The 20,030-nt window shown below is 41.2% G+C and overlaps 1 protein-coding gene across 20 annotated transcripts in view; it reads left to right on the top strand.

Annotated features, from left to right (window-relative positions):
• The window catches only part of ULK2 (unc-51 like autophagy activating kinase 2), a 105,448-nt gene that overhangs the window by 83,342 nt on the left and 2,076 nt on the right, over positions 1-20,030 (top strand). For 3 of the 20 annotated variants that reach the window (XM_074018814.1, XM_015437767.4, XM_074018812.1), the window contains 7 exons: positions 6,249-6,398; positions 8,758-8,966; positions 10,576-10,754; positions 11,542-11,660; positions 12,012-12,169; positions 15,228-15,363; positions 16,543-18,789. In XM_074018814.1, the coding sequence (XP_073874915.1) occupies positions 6,249-6,398; positions 8,758-8,966; positions 10,576-10,754; positions 11,542-11,660; positions 12,012-12,169; positions 15,228-15,363; positions 16,543-16,601 (1,010 nt within the window). In that variant the 3' untranslated portion in view covers positions 16,602-18,789. Of the gene's footprint in view, positions 1-6,248; positions 6,399-8,757; positions 8,967-10,575; positions 10,755-11,541; positions 11,661-12,011; positions 12,170-15,227; positions 15,364-16,542; positions 18,790-20,030 lie in introns of those variants that run through there. The other 17 variants (XM_074018816.1, XM_005583124.4, XM_074018817.1 and 14 more) reach the window with 13 other exon arrangements.

Below are 20,030 nucleotides of genomic sequence, written 5' to 3'. Positions count from 1 at the left end.
TTGTTTAATTTCCATGTATTTATATAGTTTCCAAAATACCTCTTATTAATTTCTAGTTTTATTTCATGGTGGTCAGAGAAGATAACTTGATATTATTTCAAAAAAAATTTTTTTTTTTTTTTGTAAACAGGGTGTTGCTGGAGTGCAGTGGCATGATGTTGGTGCACTGCAATCTCCACCTCCCAGATTCAAGCAATTCTTGTGCCTCAGCTTCCCTTGTTGCTGGGATTACAGGTGTGTACCACCATGCCTAGCTAATTTTTGTAATTTTTTTTTTTTCTTTTTAGAGAGTTTCACTCTGTTGCCCAGGTTGGAGTACAGTGCTGCAATCTTGGCTCACTGCAACCTCCTCCTGGATCCAAGTGATTCTCCTGCCTCAGCCTCTTGAGTAACTGGAACCACGGGTGTGTGCCACCATACCCAGCTTTTTTTGTATTTTTAGTAGAGACGGGGTTTCACCATGTTGGCCAAGCTGGTCTGGAACTCCTGGCCTCATGTGATTTGCCCGCCTCAGCCTCCCAAAGTGCTGGGATTATAGGCTTGAGCCACTATGCCCACCTAATTTTTGTAATTTTAGTAGAGACAGGATTTGCCATGTTGGCAAAGCTGGTTTTGAACTCTTGACCTCAAGTGATCTGCCCGCCTCGGCCTCCCACAGTGCTGCAACTACAGGTGTGAGCCACTATGCCATTGTTGTTGTTGTTTAATGTTTTATGACTTGTTTTGTGACCTAGCATATGGTCTATCATTGAGAATGATCCATATGCTGAGTGGAATGTATATTCTGCAGCCATTGGGTGAAACGTTCTGTAAATATCAATTAGGACCTATAGTGCAGATTATGTCTGATGTTTCTTTGTTGATTTTCTGTTTGGATGATCTATCCAAGTGTGAAAATGGGGTGCTGAAGTTTCCAGCTATTATTGTATTGGGGTCTATCTCTGTCTTTAGCTCTAATAATAATATTTGCTTTATATATCTGTATGCTCCAGTGTTGGGTGCGTATATATCTACAGTTGTCATATCCTCTTGCTGAATTGACCCCTTTGTCATTATATAATGACCTTTGTCTCTTTTTGTGGTTTTTGTCTTGAAATCTGTTTTGTCTGATGTAAGTATAGCTACTCCTGCTCTTTTTTAGTTTCCATTGCATGGAATATCCTTTTCCATCCCTTTATTATCAGTCTATGTGTGTCTCTATAGGTGAAGTGTGTTTCTTATAGGCACCAGATAGGTGGGGCTTATTTTTTTAATCCATTCAGCCACTCAATGTCTTTTAACTCATGATTAAAGAGTTTAGTTCATTTATATTCAATGTTTGTATTGGTAACTAAGGACTTAATCCTGCCATTTTGTTATTTGTTTTCTGGTCTTCTTTTTCCTTCCTTCCTTCCTCCCTCCCTCCTTCTTGCTTTTAGTGAAGGTGATTTTCTCTGGTGGTATCATTGAATTTCTTGCTTTCTATTTTTTGTGTATCCAGTATATGTTTTTTTATTTGAGGTTACCATGAGCTTGCAAATACTATCCATTAATTCGATTTAATTTAATTTTTTTATTTTTGAGATGGAGTTTCACTGTTGTCACCCAGACTGGAGTGCAATGGCGCGATCTTGGCTCACTGCAACCTCTGCCTCCTGGGTTCAAGTGATTATCCTGCCTCAGCCTCCCAAGTAGCTGGGATTACAGGCGCCTGCCACCACACCCGGCAAATTTTTGTGTTTTTAGTAGAGATGGAGTTTCACCATGTTTGCCAGGATAGTCTCAAACTCCTGACCTCAGGTGATTCACCTGTCTTGGCCTCCCAAATTGCTAGGATTATAGGCGTGAGCCACTGCTCCCGGCCCGATGCATTATTTTAAAGTGATGACAACACTGATTGCATAAACAAGCAATAAGAAAACTAAAAATACTCTAAATTTATCTCCTTGCTTCTTAACTTTTTGTTGTTTCTCTCTACATGTTATTGTACTGTCTACGTTTTGAAAAGTTGTAGTTATTATTTTTCATCGGGTCATTGTTTAGTCTTTCTACTTAAGGCCAATAACCCTTAGACTTGTTCTTTTGCAGCTATTTTTTTAGATCTTGTAGGCTTCCTTCATTCTTTTTCATTTTTTTCTTTTGTTTCCTCTTTATTTTCAAATAGCCTATTTTCATAGCTCACTAATTCTTTCTTCTGCTTGATCAATTCTGCTATTAAGAGACTCCAGTGCATTCTTCAGTATGTCAATTGCATTTTTCACCTCTGGAATTTTTACTTGATTCTTTTAATTATATCAATCTGTGTTAGATTTATCTGATAGAATTTTGAATTTCTTCTCTATGTTATCTTAAATTTCCTTGAGTTTTCTCAAAACAGCTATTTTGAATTCTCTATCTGAAAGGTTATATATCTCTCTTTCTCCATGATTGGTCCCTGGTGCCTTATTTAGTTCACTTGATAGGTTCATGTTTTCCTGACTGGTCTTGATATAGATTTTTGTCCGTGTCTGGGCATTGACATGTTAGGTATTTACTGTTGTCTTCACAATCTGGGCTTTGCAATCTGTACCCGTCCTTCTTGGGGAGACTTTCCAGGTATTTGACGGGACTTGGGCTCCAAGCCCAATAATGCTGTAGTTCTTGCAGACTTGTAGACTTGGATAAGATCCAGAAGAATTCTATGGATTACCAGGTAGAGACTTTTGTTCTGTTCCCTTTTTATCAAAAGGTGAGCAACTAATGGCGTATCTCTCTCTCTATGCTGAGCTGCTTGGAGGTGGGGGTGGGGTGATGCAAACACCCCTGTGGCCAGCACCACTGGAACCACCTCGTTCAGACCTGAAGCCAGCACAGCCCTGGGTCTTGCCCAAGGCCCTCTATAACCACTGCCTGGCTACCACCTATGTTCGCTCAAGCCCCAGGACTTAAAATCAGCAGGTGGTGAAACCAGCCAGGTTTGTGTCCTTCCTTTCAGGGCAACAAGTTCCCCAGGCTCCAGGCATGTCCAGAGATGCTATCTGGGAGTCAGGGATAGGAATTTAAAAACCTTAGAAATCTACCTGGTATCCTATCCTACTGCAGCGAAGCTGCCACTCAAACCACAAGACAAAGTCCTTCCCAATCTTTCCCGCCCTTACCACAGGCAGAAGAACCTATCCCTGTGGCCATAACCACCACTGGCCCACAAGGAGTTCTGCCAGGCCACCACTGATGTTAACTTAAGGCCCAAGGGCTCTTCAGTCAGCGTGTACTGAGTGCTACTAGGCCTAGGACCCCACCCTTCAGGGCAGGTCCAGAAATGTCCAAGAGCCTAGGCCTAGATTTGGAAACCCCAAGAGCCTGCTTAGTGCTCTATGCCACTGTGATCAAGCTATGCCTGAAGCCAGCATGTCTCAGAGTCTCCCCCAAGGCCCAAGCATGCTCCCTGGGTAGTGGTTATTGCTTACTCAGGGCCCGAAGACTCTTCAGTCAGTAGGTGATGAATCTTGCCAAGACTGGGTCTTTTTTTTTCAAGGCCAGTGAGTTCCCTTCTGGCTCAGGGTGTGGCTAGAAATGTCAACAGGAACTAGGGCCTGGGATGGCGGTCTCACGACTCTGCCCGGAGTCTGTCCTACTGTGGCTGAGCCTAGTATCCAAGACGCAAGAGAAAGCCCCTTTTACCTTTCTCTCTTGTCCTCAAGCAGAAGGAAGGAGTCACTTTTGTTGCTGTGAGCTGCGCTGCCTGGGTTTGGGAGGAGGAATGGCACAAACCCTCCCTTAGAAGCGCTGTCTGATGTCTCCCTAGGTTGTGCCCCAATCCACTGACTCTAAGCCCAGCACAGAACCAGGATTTGGCTAGGAATTGCGTTCCTTGTATCCTAGACTGCCTTTCAAGTTCACTTTGAACCCAGAGCGCTTTAGCTTGTGGTGGCGAGGCTTGCGGAAACTCACATTCTGGCCACTCAGGTGGGCCCTTTCCCTCTAGCTACAGCTGGTCCAAGTGCTCCCTCTGTGGGCGGATACCAGCGGAGTTCAGCATGGTTTTGTTTTGCACTGTGACAGGGCAGCACTGAGTTCAATGTGCAGTCCCCAAATTGCTGCACTCTCCCTCCCCCAAGTACACAGATTATTTCTTCACCACACGCAGCCACTGCCAGGGGAGTGGCGGAGGGTAGTGCTGGCAGTTCAAGACTACCTTTCCTACCCTCTTGAGTGCCGCTTTCAGTGATACGAAGTTAAAACCAGGTCCTGTGATCATTCACCTGATTTTTGGGTCTTATAAAGGTGCTTTATTGTGCGCAAATTTTGGGGGGGTGTATTGTACAATTGGTGGAGGCTTCTATTTTGCCATCTTACTCTGGTTTGTAATTTTATGTCTTTGAAAAGAAGCTAAGAAAAGAAAGCAAGTATGTGTTTATAGTTTGTTATATTAACTTTCTTATTTATCATTTCTGGTTCTCTTGGTTTGTTTTGTTTTTGTGGATTTGATTTACCATCTGGTGTCATTTCCTTACCCTAATACAGTTTTAATCCCATCTGACTCCTTTATGTTATTATTATCAAATATATTTCTGGCTGGGTGCAGTGGCTCGCTCCTGTAATCCCAACACTGTGGAAGGCTGAGGCAGGAGGATCACTTGAGCTCAGGAGTTCGAGGCTGCAGTGAGCTATGCAGTGAGCTATACCACTGCCCTTCAGCCTGGGTGACAGGTGGAGACCCAGTCTCTAAAAAAATAAAAAGTAAGGCCGGGCGCGGTGGCTCAAGCCTGTAATCCCAGCACTTTGGGAGGCCGAGACGGGCGGATCACGAGGTCAGGAGATTGAGACCATCCTGGCTAACACGGTGAAACCCCGTCTACTAAAAAAAATATACAAAAAACCTAGCCGGGCGAGGTGGCGGGCGCCTGTAGTCCCAGCTACTTGGGAGGCTGAGGCAGGAGAATGGTGTGAACCCGGGAGGCGGAGCTTGCAGTGAGCTGAGATCCGGCCACTGCACTCCAGCCTGGGTGACAGAGCCAGACTCCGTCTCAAAAAAAATAAAAATAAAAATAAATAATAATAAAATAAAAAGTAAGGCCAGGCGCGGGGGCTCACGCCTGTAATCCCAGCAGTTTGAGAGGCCAAGGCGGGTGGATTACAAGGTCAAGAGATCGAGACTATCCTGGCCAACATGGTGAAACCCCGTCTCTACTAAAAATACAAAAATCAGCTGGGCGTGGTGGCACCCACCTGTAATCCCCGCTACTCGGAAGGCTGAGGCAGGAGAATCAGGAGGCGGGGGTTGCAATGAGCCAAGATCTCGTCAGTGCACTCCAGCCTGGCTACAGAGTGAGATTCCGTCTCCAAAAAAAAAAAAATAAATAATAATAATAATAATAATAATTAAATGAACTTTACATTTCTATATGCTATAGACCTGACAATGCAACTGTATACATGTTTTATACAGTTGCTTTTTAAATCAGTTAACAGAAGAACTATACAGTTGGTGTTTTATAATTATCTTTACAGATTGGGATTACTATTTGGAGTTAGTTACTTTTGGTCTGAAGAACTATCCTTTGTCCTTTATATTTCTTGTAAGACACGTCTGCTGGCAGTGAATTCTCTCAGCTTTTGTTTATTTGAGAATGTCTTTATTTTGATTTCTTTTCTTTTTTTTTTGAGACGGAGTCTCGCTCTGTCACCCAGGCTGAGTGCAATGGCACGATCTCGGCTCACTGTAACCTCTGCCTCCTGGGTTCAAGAGGTTCTCCTGACTCAGGCTCTTGAGTCAGGCCTATGATTACAGGCACGCATCACCACGCCCGGCAATTTTTTGCATTTTTAGTAGAAACAGAGTTTCACCACGTTGTCCAGGCTGGTCTCGAACTCCTGACCTCAGGTGATCCACCCACCTTGGCCTCCCAAAGTGCTAGGATTACATGCATGAGCCACCACACCCACCCTAGCTTAACATGTTTTTATTCCCAGTTCTTGGCCTTCACTTTTTAGGACTGTCTTCAACATGTATAACTTACAGTTCATGTATTTTAGAAGTATACAAATAAAACTCCAAATGCTAGATTTTGGTGTGAAGAAGATTCACACTTGAGATTACTATAAATTATTTTAATGAAAATATTGTATTACATTTTCTGATTTTAAGAGCAATAAGTACTTTTTGTAAGAAGAGAGAAAAAAAAAAAAACTAGACTCCTGATATAAAAGTCAGTATCCACCTGCAATCCCATCTCCCAGATATAAACACTATCAAGGTAACATGACCTTCTGTAAACTTTTTGTTGTAGCTCCAGCAGGAGCCTGTGGTATTGTTCTGGCACCTCCTGCAGGTATAGCTGCAAGTTCCAGGGCTGTCCTCTTCACTGTAGGGTCTCCTCCACACAGTGCAGTAGCCCCCACTTGTACCCACATGCTCCTTCGAGCAAGAACAACCTCAGGTAAGGAGCATTTATTGTATTACAGTCTTTGGCTAGTATTTGGAATGTAGTGTTTTGACAAATGACTCAGTGTTGTAACTTGGCCAAGTCACTTAATTCTCGGGGCTTCAGTTTCTTTACCAGTGAAATGGAGATTACTATTTTCTTTATCTTAATGGGTTTTAAGAAGTAAATGAGGCATTATTTGTGGGAAAAAAACTTTGTAAAGTGCTATATTATATATTAAAATACTATATGTTCTATATAATATATTACAAAGTGACATAGTATAAATATGACTTATTCATGAAGAAGCAAATCAAATATGGTTCTTCTCAGCTTATATATTAAAGGGTTACTTTAGTAGATCCAATAAATTATTTGAAAATTATAGGCTTTTTGTTTGTTTGTTTGTTTTAAAGAAACTTGTTTTGGCCAGGTGCGGTGGCTCATGCCTGTAATCCCAGCACTTTAGGAGGCTGAGGCAGGCAGATCACTTGAGGCCAGGAGTTCGAGACCAGCCTGGCCAACATGGTGAAACCCTGTCTCTATTAAAAATATAAAAATTTAGCCAGATGTGGTGGCAGGTGCCTGTAATCCCAGCTACTCAGGAGGCTGAGGCAGGAGAATCACTTGAACCTGGAAAGTGGAGGTTGCAGTGAGCCGAGATTGCGCCATTGCACTCCAGCCTGGGTAACGAGCAAAACTCTGTCTCAAAAAAAAGAAAAAAGGAAAGAAACTTGTTTTATTTATTTTTTAAATTTTTTGTACTTTGGGTCTCAAATCTTTGCACTTAATCCTATATACAGTTAGAAGGCTAATAGATTTGTTTTATCATTTATAATCTGTAAATAGGTTAATACCAAAAATTAAGAAAGTATTTAGATTGGACTTGAAATCAATAATTCGACATCTTCTCTGTTGTACCATGAGTCAAGTTATCTTATTCTAAATAAGTTGCTAATCAAGATACCAGATTAATAAGCAAAGGACAGAAATAGATAATAAGAGAAAATAGACCTAAAATCGTATTTTTAAGACAGTTAAAAACCTTGAATAATAAGAAAATGCCATTTTAAGAAACTAACATTTGTATCTGTTAACTCTAACTACATTTTAAAAAGTATAATATCCAAGACTGGGCATGGTGGTTCACGCCTGTAATCCCAGCAGTTTGGGAGGCTGAGGCGGGAGGATCACTTGAGGTCAGGAGTTCGAGGCCAGCCTGGGCAACATGGTAAAACCCCATCTCTACAAAAAAAATACAGAAATTAGCCAGACATGGTGGCATACGCCTATAGTCCCAGCTACTTGTGAGGCTGAGATGAAAGAATTACCTGAGCCCAGGAAATCAAGGCTGCAGTGAGCTGTGATCACGCCACTGCAATCCAGCCTGGGCAACAACAAGACCCTGTCTCAAAAAAAAAAAAAAGTATCATGTCCAGTGTTATTGAGGTTTAAATAGGATCTATGTGCTTACTCAGGGCTGCGTTAAAGAGTAATATAGCAGTTCTTAGGAAGAGCTATAAAAATATGTATTGATCTTAGTTCTTAGGAAGAGCTGTAAAAATATGCTAATTCCATTCCTTCTTATACCACTTCAGAGTATTTATCACAAAGAAATTATTCAAAAGAAGGAACAACTGCATTTCATTACAGTGCTATTTGTAATATGAATAAAATCAGAAATAGTATAAATAACTCCAGATAAACATTATATATAAACTTAATGAATCACTATGCATCCATTGAGTTTTATAATTATGAGGCCCTGTGGAACAGCAAGGAGAAATGAATATGATCTAAATTTGTTTAAAACAGAGTATTGGCCGGGCGCGGTGGCTCAAGCCTGTAATCCCAGCACTTTGGGAGGCCGAGACGGGCGGATCACGAGGTCAGGAGATCGAGACCATCCTGGCGAACATGGTGAAACCCCGTCTCTACTAAAAAATGCAAAAAACTAGCCGGGCGCGGTGGCGGGCGCCTGTAGTCCCAGCTACTCGGGAGGCTGAGGCAGGAGAATGGCGTAAACCCGGGAGGCGGAGCTTGCAGTGAGCTGAGATCCGGCCACTGCACTCCAGCCTGGGCGACAGAGCGAGACTCCGTCTCAAAAAAAAAAAAAACAAAAAAACAAAAAAAAAAACCAGAGTATTAAAAAAACCAGCTGTGATGATGTCTAATATAAAATATATAGACAAGGAATAACAATGAACATGGATAGGTAAAGACTATTAATATCCTCAAATAGTACATAGGGGTCAGTGAGTTTCTTTTAACATTTCCTTTATCACCTCAGCAGGTTTATTCAGTACATAAGAGTAGGAGTGGGTGTGAAAGCCCTGACTCTGGACACTGCCATGTATCCTCTGTTTCCTTGTAGTGGGGCCTAGCAACTCGGGGGGCTCTCTGTGTGCCGTGAGTGGCCGCGTGTGTGTGGGGTCCCCGCCTGGCCCAGGCTTCGGCTCTTCCCCTCCAGGAGCAGAGGCCGCTCCCAGCCTGAGATACGTGCCTTACGGTGCTTCACCCCCCAGCCTGGAGGGGCTCATCACCTTTGAAGCCCCTGAACTGCCGGAGGAGACGCTGATGGAGGTAGAGAAGAGACTATAGTGGTGTGAATGTAATGTTGATTTGGTATGAGAACATTCTAGTGATGACAAGAACAAAATACATTAAATAGTTACTAAATTATGTTCTCTGTAACGTGCCTTTTCTGTTTGAAAAGTATCACTGATGTCGTTTTAGATTAATGTTGACAGTGACACTCATCCATAATAAGCTTTGGTTTATAGGAAGAAACGCATAGATTCTGTGTTTTTCTTTCTTTTTTTTTTTGAGATGGAGTCTCGCTGTGTTGCCCAGACTGGAGTGCAGTGGCGCGATCTTGGCTCACCACAACCTCCGCCTCCTGGGTTGAAGCAGTTCTCCTGCCTCAGCTCCCCGAGTAGCTGGGATTACAGGCATGTGCCACCATGCCCAGCTAATTTTTGTATTTTTAGCAGAGACAGGGTTTCACCATGTTGGCCAAGCTGGTCTTGAACTCCTGACCTCGTGGTCCACCCGCCTCTGCCTCCCAAAGTGCTGGGATTACAGGCATGAGCATTCTAGTACATTCCAGTACATGTTCCAGTATATTGAAACATATAGTCCAATATGCTGTCACAGAACAGAAAGACTTAGAAGTCAATTGGCTTATTCTGTCACCAGGAAAATGATTCTCATCTTTCTTTAACCATAATAGAGTGGGAAACTTTTAGGCTTATTTGAGATTTCAGAATGCGTTTATAACTAAAAACAAATCTCAAAACAACATTCTAGAATACCCATTTATTTATTTATTTGTTTGTTTATTTGAGACAGTCTCACTCTGTCACCCAGGCTGGAGTGCAGTGGCGCGATCTCAGCTCACTCCAACCTCCACCTCCTGGGATCAAGCCAGTCTCCTGCCTCAGCTTCCTGAGTAGCTGCGACTACAGACACATGCCACCACAGCGGCTAATTTTTGTATTTTTAGTAGAGATGGGGTTTCGCCATGTTGGCCAGGCTGGTCTCAAACTCCTGACCTCAGGTGATCCACCTGCCTGAGCTTCACAAAGTGCTGGGATTACAGGCGTGAGCCACCATACCTGGCCTAGAATACCCATTTTTAAATGACAGCCCTCTGAATGTTGTTATGTCTACCCACACTCCCCTCTTTAACTAACTGAAAAGATCACAGAAATTTAGAGCTTTGGTATTAGTAATCACTGTTAACTGAAAAACCACCAGAAATTAAGTAAAGCAACTCTGAAATTATAAGAAGTCAACAGAATTCACTACAGTATCAAGAGGTGTAATTTAGCACCTATAGTATCCTTATAATCTTGGTGTCTAACTTGTCACGTTTTTGTCTCATGTATATTGGTTTAATCATTTCAGCTTTCTTTTCTTTTTCTGGTAAAAGCACAGCGACTCATCCTGAGAGTTTACTTATGTGGGTACTCTGATATATATACACAAACACATGCATATGCCTAAATTTGATTTCATTTGTGTTCATTTTCTTACCAGCTTTCTGAAGTTTAAAAATTTCAATCTCCTTTTGTCATTCTGATACTCATAAGTATAGAAAATGTGATCAGTGGCCATGGTTTATGTACAGAAATGAGTATGTACCGATTTTTAATCTGAAATTTTCTAAGACAAATTGACTTTGCTGCAGCGGGAACACACGGACACCTTACGCCATCTGAATGTGATGCTGATGTTCACTGAATGTGTGCTGGACCTGACAGCCGTGAGGGGAGGAAACCCTGAGCTGTGCACATCTGCTGTGTCCTTGTACCAGATCCAGGAGAGTGTGGTGGTGGACCAGATCAGTCAGCTGAGCAAAGACTGGGGGTGGGTACCCCCCTGTCATTCATTTCCAGACTTTTCATGCTTTCTCTAAACTTGTGTCTAAGTCATAGGTATTGTCATCCACTGAAGATCGTATCTCACTGCTAAAAGCTAGGAGTCTCAATTATTTCATTGTACTAGATTTCACTATATGAGCCAAGACCTGGAGATTATACAACCTTATGTTGCCTTTCCTTGTAAATTATACTGTTGATAATTACATTAAAATTACATAAATTTTACTATTTATGTAAATAGATTGTATTTATTTTTATCTGAGTGTATCCGTTGTTTTCAAAGTACACACATCTTTATGCCTTGTCCCTCTAGAGTTTACTTGTGCATTAAGAAATTAAGGAGGGCTGGTCGCAGTGGCTCACGCCTATATGTAATTCCAGCACTTTGGGAGGATAGGGCAGAAGGATTGCGTGAGCCCATGGATTCAAGACCAGCCTGGGCAATATGATAAATCCCTGTCTCTACAAAAAATACAAAAATTAGCCAGGCATGGTGGTGCGCCCCTGTGGTCCCAGATGTTAGTACACGGGAGGCTGAGGTGGGAGGATCCCTTGAGCCCAGGAAGTAGAGGATGCAGTAAGCCAAGATCAAGCCACTACACTTCGGCCTGGGGGACAGAGCAAGACTCTGTCAAAAAAAAAAAAAAAAAAGGAAATCAAAGAGGATGCTATTCCTTTATAGAAAGGCAATGTTAATGTTGACCTGTTGTGTAGAGTGCCACATCTTAGATTAGTTCACTAGATAACCCTCTGCTACTGTCTTTTGGGTGCAGGCGGGTGGAGCAGCTGGTGTTGTACATGAAAGCAGCACAGCTGCTTGCGGCTTCTCTGCATCTTGCCAAAGCCCAGATCAAGTCCGGGAAACTGAGCCCATCCACAGCAGTGAAACAAGGTATGGGAGAAGGCAGCGTGTGACTCCAGGGGTCCTTAAGTTGCTCTTTCCCATCACACCGTGAGAGTGTCTGATGAGTACTCACTGTTATTTTTATTTTTCAATATTCTTAAAGAGAAAAGATGCTGGGTTATTAACTTTTTGCAGTTTAATTGATATAAATCAGAAGTGCATTATTCTCAATCTTTTCATATTGAAAGAGATAACATATGAAAGAATCCTATTTCTGGTCCTTTTTTTTGAATGATCACTAGTGACACCTTCCCTATATATCAGCAAGAAAGATACATATCACTGTGTCTTTATTTCTGGAGGAAAATTAAAATTAGTTCCCATCTCAATTTTTTTCAGTTGTCAAAAATCTGAACGAACGATATAAATTCTGCATCACCATGTGCAAGAAACTTACAGAAAAGCTGAATCGATTCTTCTCTGACAAACAGAGGTTTATTGATGAAATCAACAGTGTGACTGCAGAGAAACTCATCTATAATTGTGCTGTAGAAATGGTAACCCTTTCTAAGGTTTAATATTGTATAGTACTACTTATCTTTTAAGTGTCTTTTTAATTGAATATCTATTTGACAGCTATCATTTTAAAAGATAATGTCTCAATCCCAAGTATTGTGGATCGCCTTCTACTAAAGAAGTAATTGGATTTAAGCAACTCTTAATGTAATTTATTGAATGTATTTGATGTAATTACAAATCCATATTTGTAATTTACCACATTTGCTAAAAGTTTATTACAGCTCTTATTAAACATTGTTGGCATTAGGAATGATCTTTTTTTTTTTTTTTTGGAGATGAAGTCACTCTGTTACCTAGGCTGGAATACAGTGGCACAATCTCAGCTCACTGCAACCTCTGCTTCCCGGGTTCAAGTGATTCTCCTGTCTCAGCTTCCCGAGTAGCTGGGATTACAGGCACCTGCCACCATGCCCAGCTAATTTTTGTATTTTTAGTAGAGATGGGGTTTCGCCATGTTGGCCAGGGTGGTCTCAAACTCCTGGCCTCAGGGGATCCACCCTCCTCAGCCTCCCAAAGTACTGGGATTACAGGCATGAACCACTGTGCCCAGCCGATCTAATCTTTTTATAGTGTGCATCTAAAAGCATTAGCAGGATCTGTTCCTGCATTTTCTGTTGTTTAAGAAAGTTAGGCTTGATAAAACTCTTAGAAAAAACACTGCTGGCCGGGCGCGGTGGCTCAAGCCTGTAATCCCAGCACTTTGGGAGGCCGAGACGGGCAGATCATGAGGTCAGGAGATCGAGACCATCCTGGCTAACACAGTGAAACCCCGTCTCTACTAAAAAAAATACAAAAAAAAAAACTAGCCGAGGTGGTGGGCGCCTGTAGTCCCAGCTACTCGGGAGGCTGAGGCAGGAGAATGGCGTGAACCCGGGAGGCGGAGCTTGCAGTGAGCTGAGATCCGGCCACTGCACTCCAGCCTGGGCGACAGAGCCAGACTCCGTCTCAAAAAAAAAAAAAAAAAAGAAAAAACACTGCTTTATTAATCAATCCACACAAATTTATGTGCTCAGGTCCCACTTACTGATAATTATTGTAGTGTAGACACAAAGTAAAACCTCCTTTTCCAATTTTCTGGTTATAATATTGGAAATAATTTGTTTTCTGCCTCTCTTGGGGAAAAATTGCTCTGAAGTAAAAATAAAAATAGAGGCTGTTGAAAAAGTAGTTAAGTGGGGGAAAATTCATTCGTTAGCCAATCATATTTTTTTTTTTTTTTTTTTTTTGAGATGGAATTTTGTTCTGTCATCCAGGCTGAAGTGCAGCAGCATGATCTTGGCTCACTGCAACCTCTGCTTCCCAGGTTCAAGCGATTCTGCTGCCCCAGCTTCCCATGTAGCTGGGATTGTAGGCACCTGCCACCATGCCCATCTAATTTTTGTATTTTTAGTAGAGATGGGATTTTACCATGTTGGCCAGGCTGGTCTTGAACTCTTGACCTCAAATGATTCACCTCAAATGATTCACCCACCTTGACCTCCCAAAGTGTTGGGATTATAGGCATGAGCCACCATGCTCGGCATGCTAATTGTATTTCTACACATTAACATAATAGATCCCCCTTTCCATTTTCCATTTGTCTACTTTGAACTGTGCTGTTATATTCCATGGCCTTATTTTGAAATTTATTAAAATAACCATAGGAAAATAACTTTGGAATATAAATTCTTGACAAAAATAGTGTATATCATATTGCTGTAAACTGTTGAGGTGAATAATACGCACTGCATCACTGTATGCTAAATTGAGACCTTATATGATAAATTATTTTTAGAATTTTGCACCAGAAAAATGTTCTCCATAAAGTATTATTATGCTGTTTTTCCTTCTCGGAATAAAGAGATCTATAACTTAATAAATTCCTCCTTTCCTCCTGGCTGCTTAGTGAGCTTAGAGGCATTAACACTTAAGTTATTTTTTTCTTTTTACTTGTCTTGGCTCTGATTTTCTGTATCCATTTTATTTGCTTGTTACTAGCTACTTGAAATTATTTTTTTGAAGGAGAGAGAATAGGTAGGTACAGTGGCAAGCACCTGTAGTACCAGCTACTCAGGAGGCTGAGACGAGAGGATTGCTTGAGCCCAGGAGTTCGAGATCAGTCTAGGCAACAGAGCAAGACCCCATCTGTATAAGAAGACATTAATATATTTTTAAAATTAAAAACAAAGATATAGCGTATTAACAAGTAAATTTGGATACTAGATTACTGAGAGTTTTGGTATTTAATGATCAAAGAGAAAATCAGAATGTCGATGGGGAAACCCCTGTGAATAATGCTACCATCCCCTCTTTCTGGAGAGCCCCTTCCCATATTTTCCTCACCTAATTCACTTCTGCTGTTGCTTTATGATTCAGCACAAACAGCACCTCCTGGAAGCTTCCCCTAATCATCTTCTTCCATAATATAGGTTAGAGGCATCCCCTTTGTATTCGGTACCATCCAGTGCTTCCTCCTGTAATACCATGTGTCCCTTGGAATTAGAATTGCATTTTTTGCAGGACTGTATCTCCCTCCAGACTGCGAGCTCTCCTTCGTTGTAGGCACAGTGCCTGGCACTTAGTAGGTGCTTAATAAGTATATTTGAATGAATGAATGACAACACCCAAAAATTATTTGGCTAGAAAAAGAAGCCAATAAAGCCAGTAAGTGACTGTTAGCATCATTTAATTGTATGATTGAAACAGAATCTACTTTAATGAAATTTCAGGTTACCCTTGTGTGGAAGTGTGTGTTTAAAATCAATTTATAGTGAAGTCATAAAAGAGCCAGTTTAGAAGGGTTCTAGTAAGAAATCTATGAGGCATACCTCTGAATACCAGAAGGCTGTGTTTGAAAGCAGAATGACTTTTTATGAAGTTGCTCTTATGTATTGCTCATCCCAAAGAATCTTTGAATTTTATGCAGTTTTGCAGATTATATCACTTTACCAAAATGTGTTAATTTTAGGTGGATTCCATTTAAAGCTTCATTGCCCAAATGCATTTGTATTTTCTTGGAAAAATTGAGAGAATTGTGTTTTTGTTGACTGGTTCCAGGTTCAGTCTGCAGCCCTTGATGAGATGTTTCAGCAGACCGAAGATATTGTTTATCGCTATCATAAGGCAGCCCTTCTTTTGGAAGGCCTAACTAAGATTCTACAGGACCCTGCAGATATTGAAAATGTACATAAATGTAAGTTGACTTACAAAGTAGTGTATTTACTGACTTCATTTTGTCTACCACAGGCATAGTACAAAGAGCTTGGAGTTTGGAATCCTGCCTGGGTTTGAATCGTGTCTTTCCAGCCTTGAGCAAATCACTGAGCCTTTGCGCGGCCTCAGCTTCTTTTTCATAAAATGGGAGTAGGGCCAGGCACAGTGGCTCACACCTGTAATCCCAGCACTTTGGGAGGCCAAGGTGGGCGGATCACTTGAGTTCAGGAGTTTGAGACCAGCTTAGCCAACGTGGCGAAACCCTGTCTCTACTAAAAATACAAAAATTAGCTGGGCATCATGGCCCATACCTGTAAGCCCCACTACTTGAGAGGCTGAGGCAGGAGAATCACTTGAACCCAGGAGGCAGAGGTTGCGGTGAGCTGAGATCGCGCTTCTGCACTCCAGCCTGGGTGACAGAGCAAGACTGCATCCTAGGTAGGTAGGTAGGTAGGTAGGTAGGTAGGTAGGTAGGTAGGTAGATACATAGATACATATATAGATATATAGATAAATAAATACATAGCTAGATAGATACATAGATAGATACAGCAGTACCTGCCTTGCAGGGTTGTTGTGAGGATTATAGGTGATGCATGAAAAGCACTGGTGACTGTGTAATTCATCTTTAGATTTCTACACTGTGTTACTTTGTTGGCAAGTGTTCGTATATGTAGGAGGACTTTATTTTTATTATTAAATGCAACTATTTTAAGCCTCATGGGCTTAGTGACTGAAGAGTCCTGTGAAACTTCTGTGTACTGCAGACTTGGTATAGTTAGCAGAGTGGAGATTGATGGGATACCAGGATGTTATTACTTATGACACACAAGCCCAGTAATCTGGTTTTTTAGGCAGAGGTGGTGGACTGTTTGGAGTGTATGTGGTCACACTACATTTTGAGTAGCCACAAGAGGATGGCAGTTCTAAGACTATTTGCAGTTTTGAGCAAGCTAGTTATGTAGCAAGCTAGCCGACGTGCTTACCTAAATTTTACCACTTTGCAGCACTAAGCTAGAAGTCGTATCTAAACTATTACCAAGCAGAAATAAGAAAACATGTTCAGAACTGTTAACTTTGGGGCAAAGATAGAATAGAGATGACAATATAATTAGTGATTTTTTTCATTAGTTCTTCATTTTTGTTATTTTATTTCTAGATAAATGTAGTATTGAGAGAAGACTGTCGGCGCTCTGCCATAGCACCGCAACCGTGTGAGCAGCAGGCTCATCCCATGGACCGGTGGTGGGAACCTGAGGTGATGCCTTTGGGATTACAGCTTGAGTTCTGTCACCCCATCCCCAGGAAACTGTAGCTTCTTAACTGGTGACTACCAAAGAACAAGCAGTGATTTCAAAAGGGAAAAACAATCCAAAAACTACATATTTGTAGGAAATCTGCCTTATTGGAGAAAGTCACCCTTTCCCTTTTTCTTTGTAGAAGCAGGAGCAAGAGTGTTTGGCTCCCAGTTTGGACTTGGTGAATAAATGTACCTTAGAACTAGGATAACCGGTACAGTTATTCTTAAAGATAATTAAAAATGTAACAAAGTGAGTGCTCATCACTCGGTTCATCAGAGCAGTGTGTGAAATTCCGTGTGTTTGCTGAGGTATAAAGGTAAAAGTATTCACCCCTCATCCAGGCAGTTTGATATTTGGAGTAAGTTTGTTTAAATCTGAGCATGTATATTTAAACAGCTCAGGAAGAAATAGCTTAAGAAGAAGTGAAACATGGATCTTGGAAGAAATTTTGAAATCTTCAATTTGATCCTAATATGGACACATGTTAATCTTCCAAAATCTTTCATATTGCACTAATTTATTAAAACAACTGTGTATTGGATTTTGTAATTTAACCGAGGCACAATGGACTTGTTTAAAATATTTTACTTGATTGTATACATATACCCTTCCCAGAATTCACATGTAATCTCCAGTGAACTTTTAAGTGGTTAAAACTTGTATTCATGTGAACCTTTGCAATTTTTTTTTTTCTTCATCTACACCTACAGATTTTCTCAGTAATGTTTTTGTTAGCTTTTGGTTCCATTTTTTATTGTGCATGCAAAATGTACATTGATGCCTGTGACCTTAGGTTTACTAAAGGCTAGGTTTATTTGGGCAGTATTAGGAAAAAAAATCATGGATCAAGAGATACTCTTGAGAATTTGAATAGGGCCAAAACAAAGTTGGTGACCTAAAGGCTTGTTAGTGATGTGGAGTTCCTACATGAAGTGAGTGGAAAATGAAGTTTGTTTTCTCTTAGGAAAATGGGCAGCTCTTTTCTGCCTAATGTGTATTTTTCATGTTAATCCTGACAGTTCACCAAATAGCTAGTCATGGAGAATGCAGGCAGTTAACTTAATATCCCTCCAGGAATGGTTCCTACGTTGTATATTATTTGGTTTCTTTTACTTACCTGCTTGAATACTTGAATAAACCATTCACCAATTTTAATCCTTTTATTTTAATCCTTTTACATAAAATAATCTGAACTCTTTGACAAATTGCACAGAGCTCTTTGGCATTAATCTCATTTTAATGTACTGATAAAAACAAACATGGGTTTTCCTTTACTTTGACAAAGTAATGTAATTTTTACCTTATTTATCTGTATGAAATTCCAGGAGTTAATTTGAACATTTATTTATATGACGTTTGTATTTTTAGGTCTTTAATACAGTGTTTCTACCTCTCATTTGTAACTGCATGCATTATTCTTGAAACTAGGTAAAACTCACTGAATTGTTGTGTAATAGCCTTTTTATTACTGCCTGTACAAATGTATATTAAGGTAAAATAAAACTGACAAAATGTTTCTAGGGTGTAGCTGGGTACATATTAAGTGACTTGTTGAGCCAGGTACTTCATTAGTGAGTTTAGAGACTTGGCCATGAATATCCTTTGTCCTGCCCCAGGATTTAGTTCTCAGCTGCTGTCATGCAGGCTTCCAGGAACATAGACTGTTTTACCTCCCCAGCCCTATTTGTTATTAGTGATATTGTGTATAATATTTTTTATTCACAGTGAAATTTCATTCATATTCTTTCAGTTATCACCTGTGTTATCTCAGTTGTAGGTTTATTCTATCCTCTCCTCTTCCTCTCCCATTTCTTTTTTAACACAGGATGAAACAGGTTCAGAGAGGGGACGTGATTGGCCTAAAGTCAGGAACTAGGCAAGCTGTCAAGCCATGCTTTGTGACTTTCAAGTTAATTCTTCTTGTTCTTGTATAATAAAGTTCTTGGGGTAGATGGTGTGTGTGAAACAGTGAAGTCTCAACAGCAGAAAAGAACAAACTGTAAATTCATGAATAATGGTTCTGGTTATACTTCCATTATCAAGGCTAATTGTTTTAAGAGATACTGCCTTGAGTATAGCAATAATAAACAAATGCTTTATGTTTCCCTGAGTATTTTTTAATTTCATATCGTGTTTCATAAAGTGGAAATGTACCAGTTCATACATACATTCATGGGTTGACACCTGTATTCAAACGATAACCTGGAAAATTGCTGACCAGCTATTACTACTGTAAGGATTTGCTTAACTGTACCCTCCACTGGACTTGGAGACCTGTGCTCTAGATAGTTGGTTTCCCATAGTCCCTGTCCCCTCCTTCCACTGAGAGAAGCAACCAGAGCAACAGTTGTTTTCCCTCGCTGGAGTGGTGAATAGGAGCCGGGAGGAGGGGACTATTAGGATCGAGCTGCCTTAGTCTCCACAGTAATAAGGAGGAAATTGAGTTGGACACAGTGGACATGAGGCCTCGAGTGGGTACCCCAAACCCATGCATCTCAGTGTCTGAGTCCCCATGCCCCCTTCTGCATGCCGGGAGTGCTGTGTGCAGCCATCCTGTGACTGCTTCAGTTCAGAGGATAGTATCCATCCCTCCCTCCAGCTTGCCTCTCTGCTGAGGCTCTCTCCTCTCCACTCAGCCAGCTATTTGCAACAGCTTCTCTCCTGGCACTTGTCTGGGAATATCAAGTTAAAAATTGTAACAGCCAATTTTGATAATTTTAGTTGAGAGAAACAACCTCCAGTGAAGACTGATAAGTAACTTATTGCCTATAGTCCCATGTTCCTTTGTCCCCACAATAGGAATTACCAGGGCAGCAGTTCTCCCCTCACTAGAGTCCCGTCTAGGAGCTTGAGAGGAGGGGATTTTTAGGGCTGGACTGCCTCGGTCTGCACAGTAATAAGGAGAAGTTGAGTTGGACACAGTGGATATGAGGACCTGGACTTGGATATCTGAAGAATCCTTATTATTTGTTTGTTTGTTTGTATTGCCCAGGCTGGAGTGCAATGGCGCGATCTTGGCTCACTGCAACCTCTGCCTCCTGGGTTCCAGTGATTCTCCTGCCTCAGCCTCCCAAGTAGCTGGGATTACAGGCATGTGCCACCATGCCCAGCTAATTTTTGTATTTTTGGTAGAGATGGGGTTTCACCGTATTAGGCTGGTCTTAAACACCTGCCTCGGCCTCCCAAAGTGCTGGGATTACAGGCGTGAACCCCCGTGCCTGGCCAAAATCCTTAATATTGATATTAGTGGCTAGTACGTGTTTTGGAGGAGGACTTCACACATTTTAACTATGCTCCCTCGTGTTTTCAGTAGGCAGTCTTAAATTCTTTCTGGAATAAAGCAAGG

Source organism: Macaca fascicularis, chromosome 16 (genome assembly GCF_037993035.2).
Source record: "Macaca fascicularis isolate 582-1 chromosome 16, T2T-MFA8v1.1".
NCBI lineage: Eukaryota > Metazoa > Chordata > Mammalia > Primates > Cercopithecidae > Macaca > Macaca fascicularis.
Note: the sequence above shows the minus strand (reverse complement) of the source record. Positions and strands in the feature narration are given on the sequence as shown.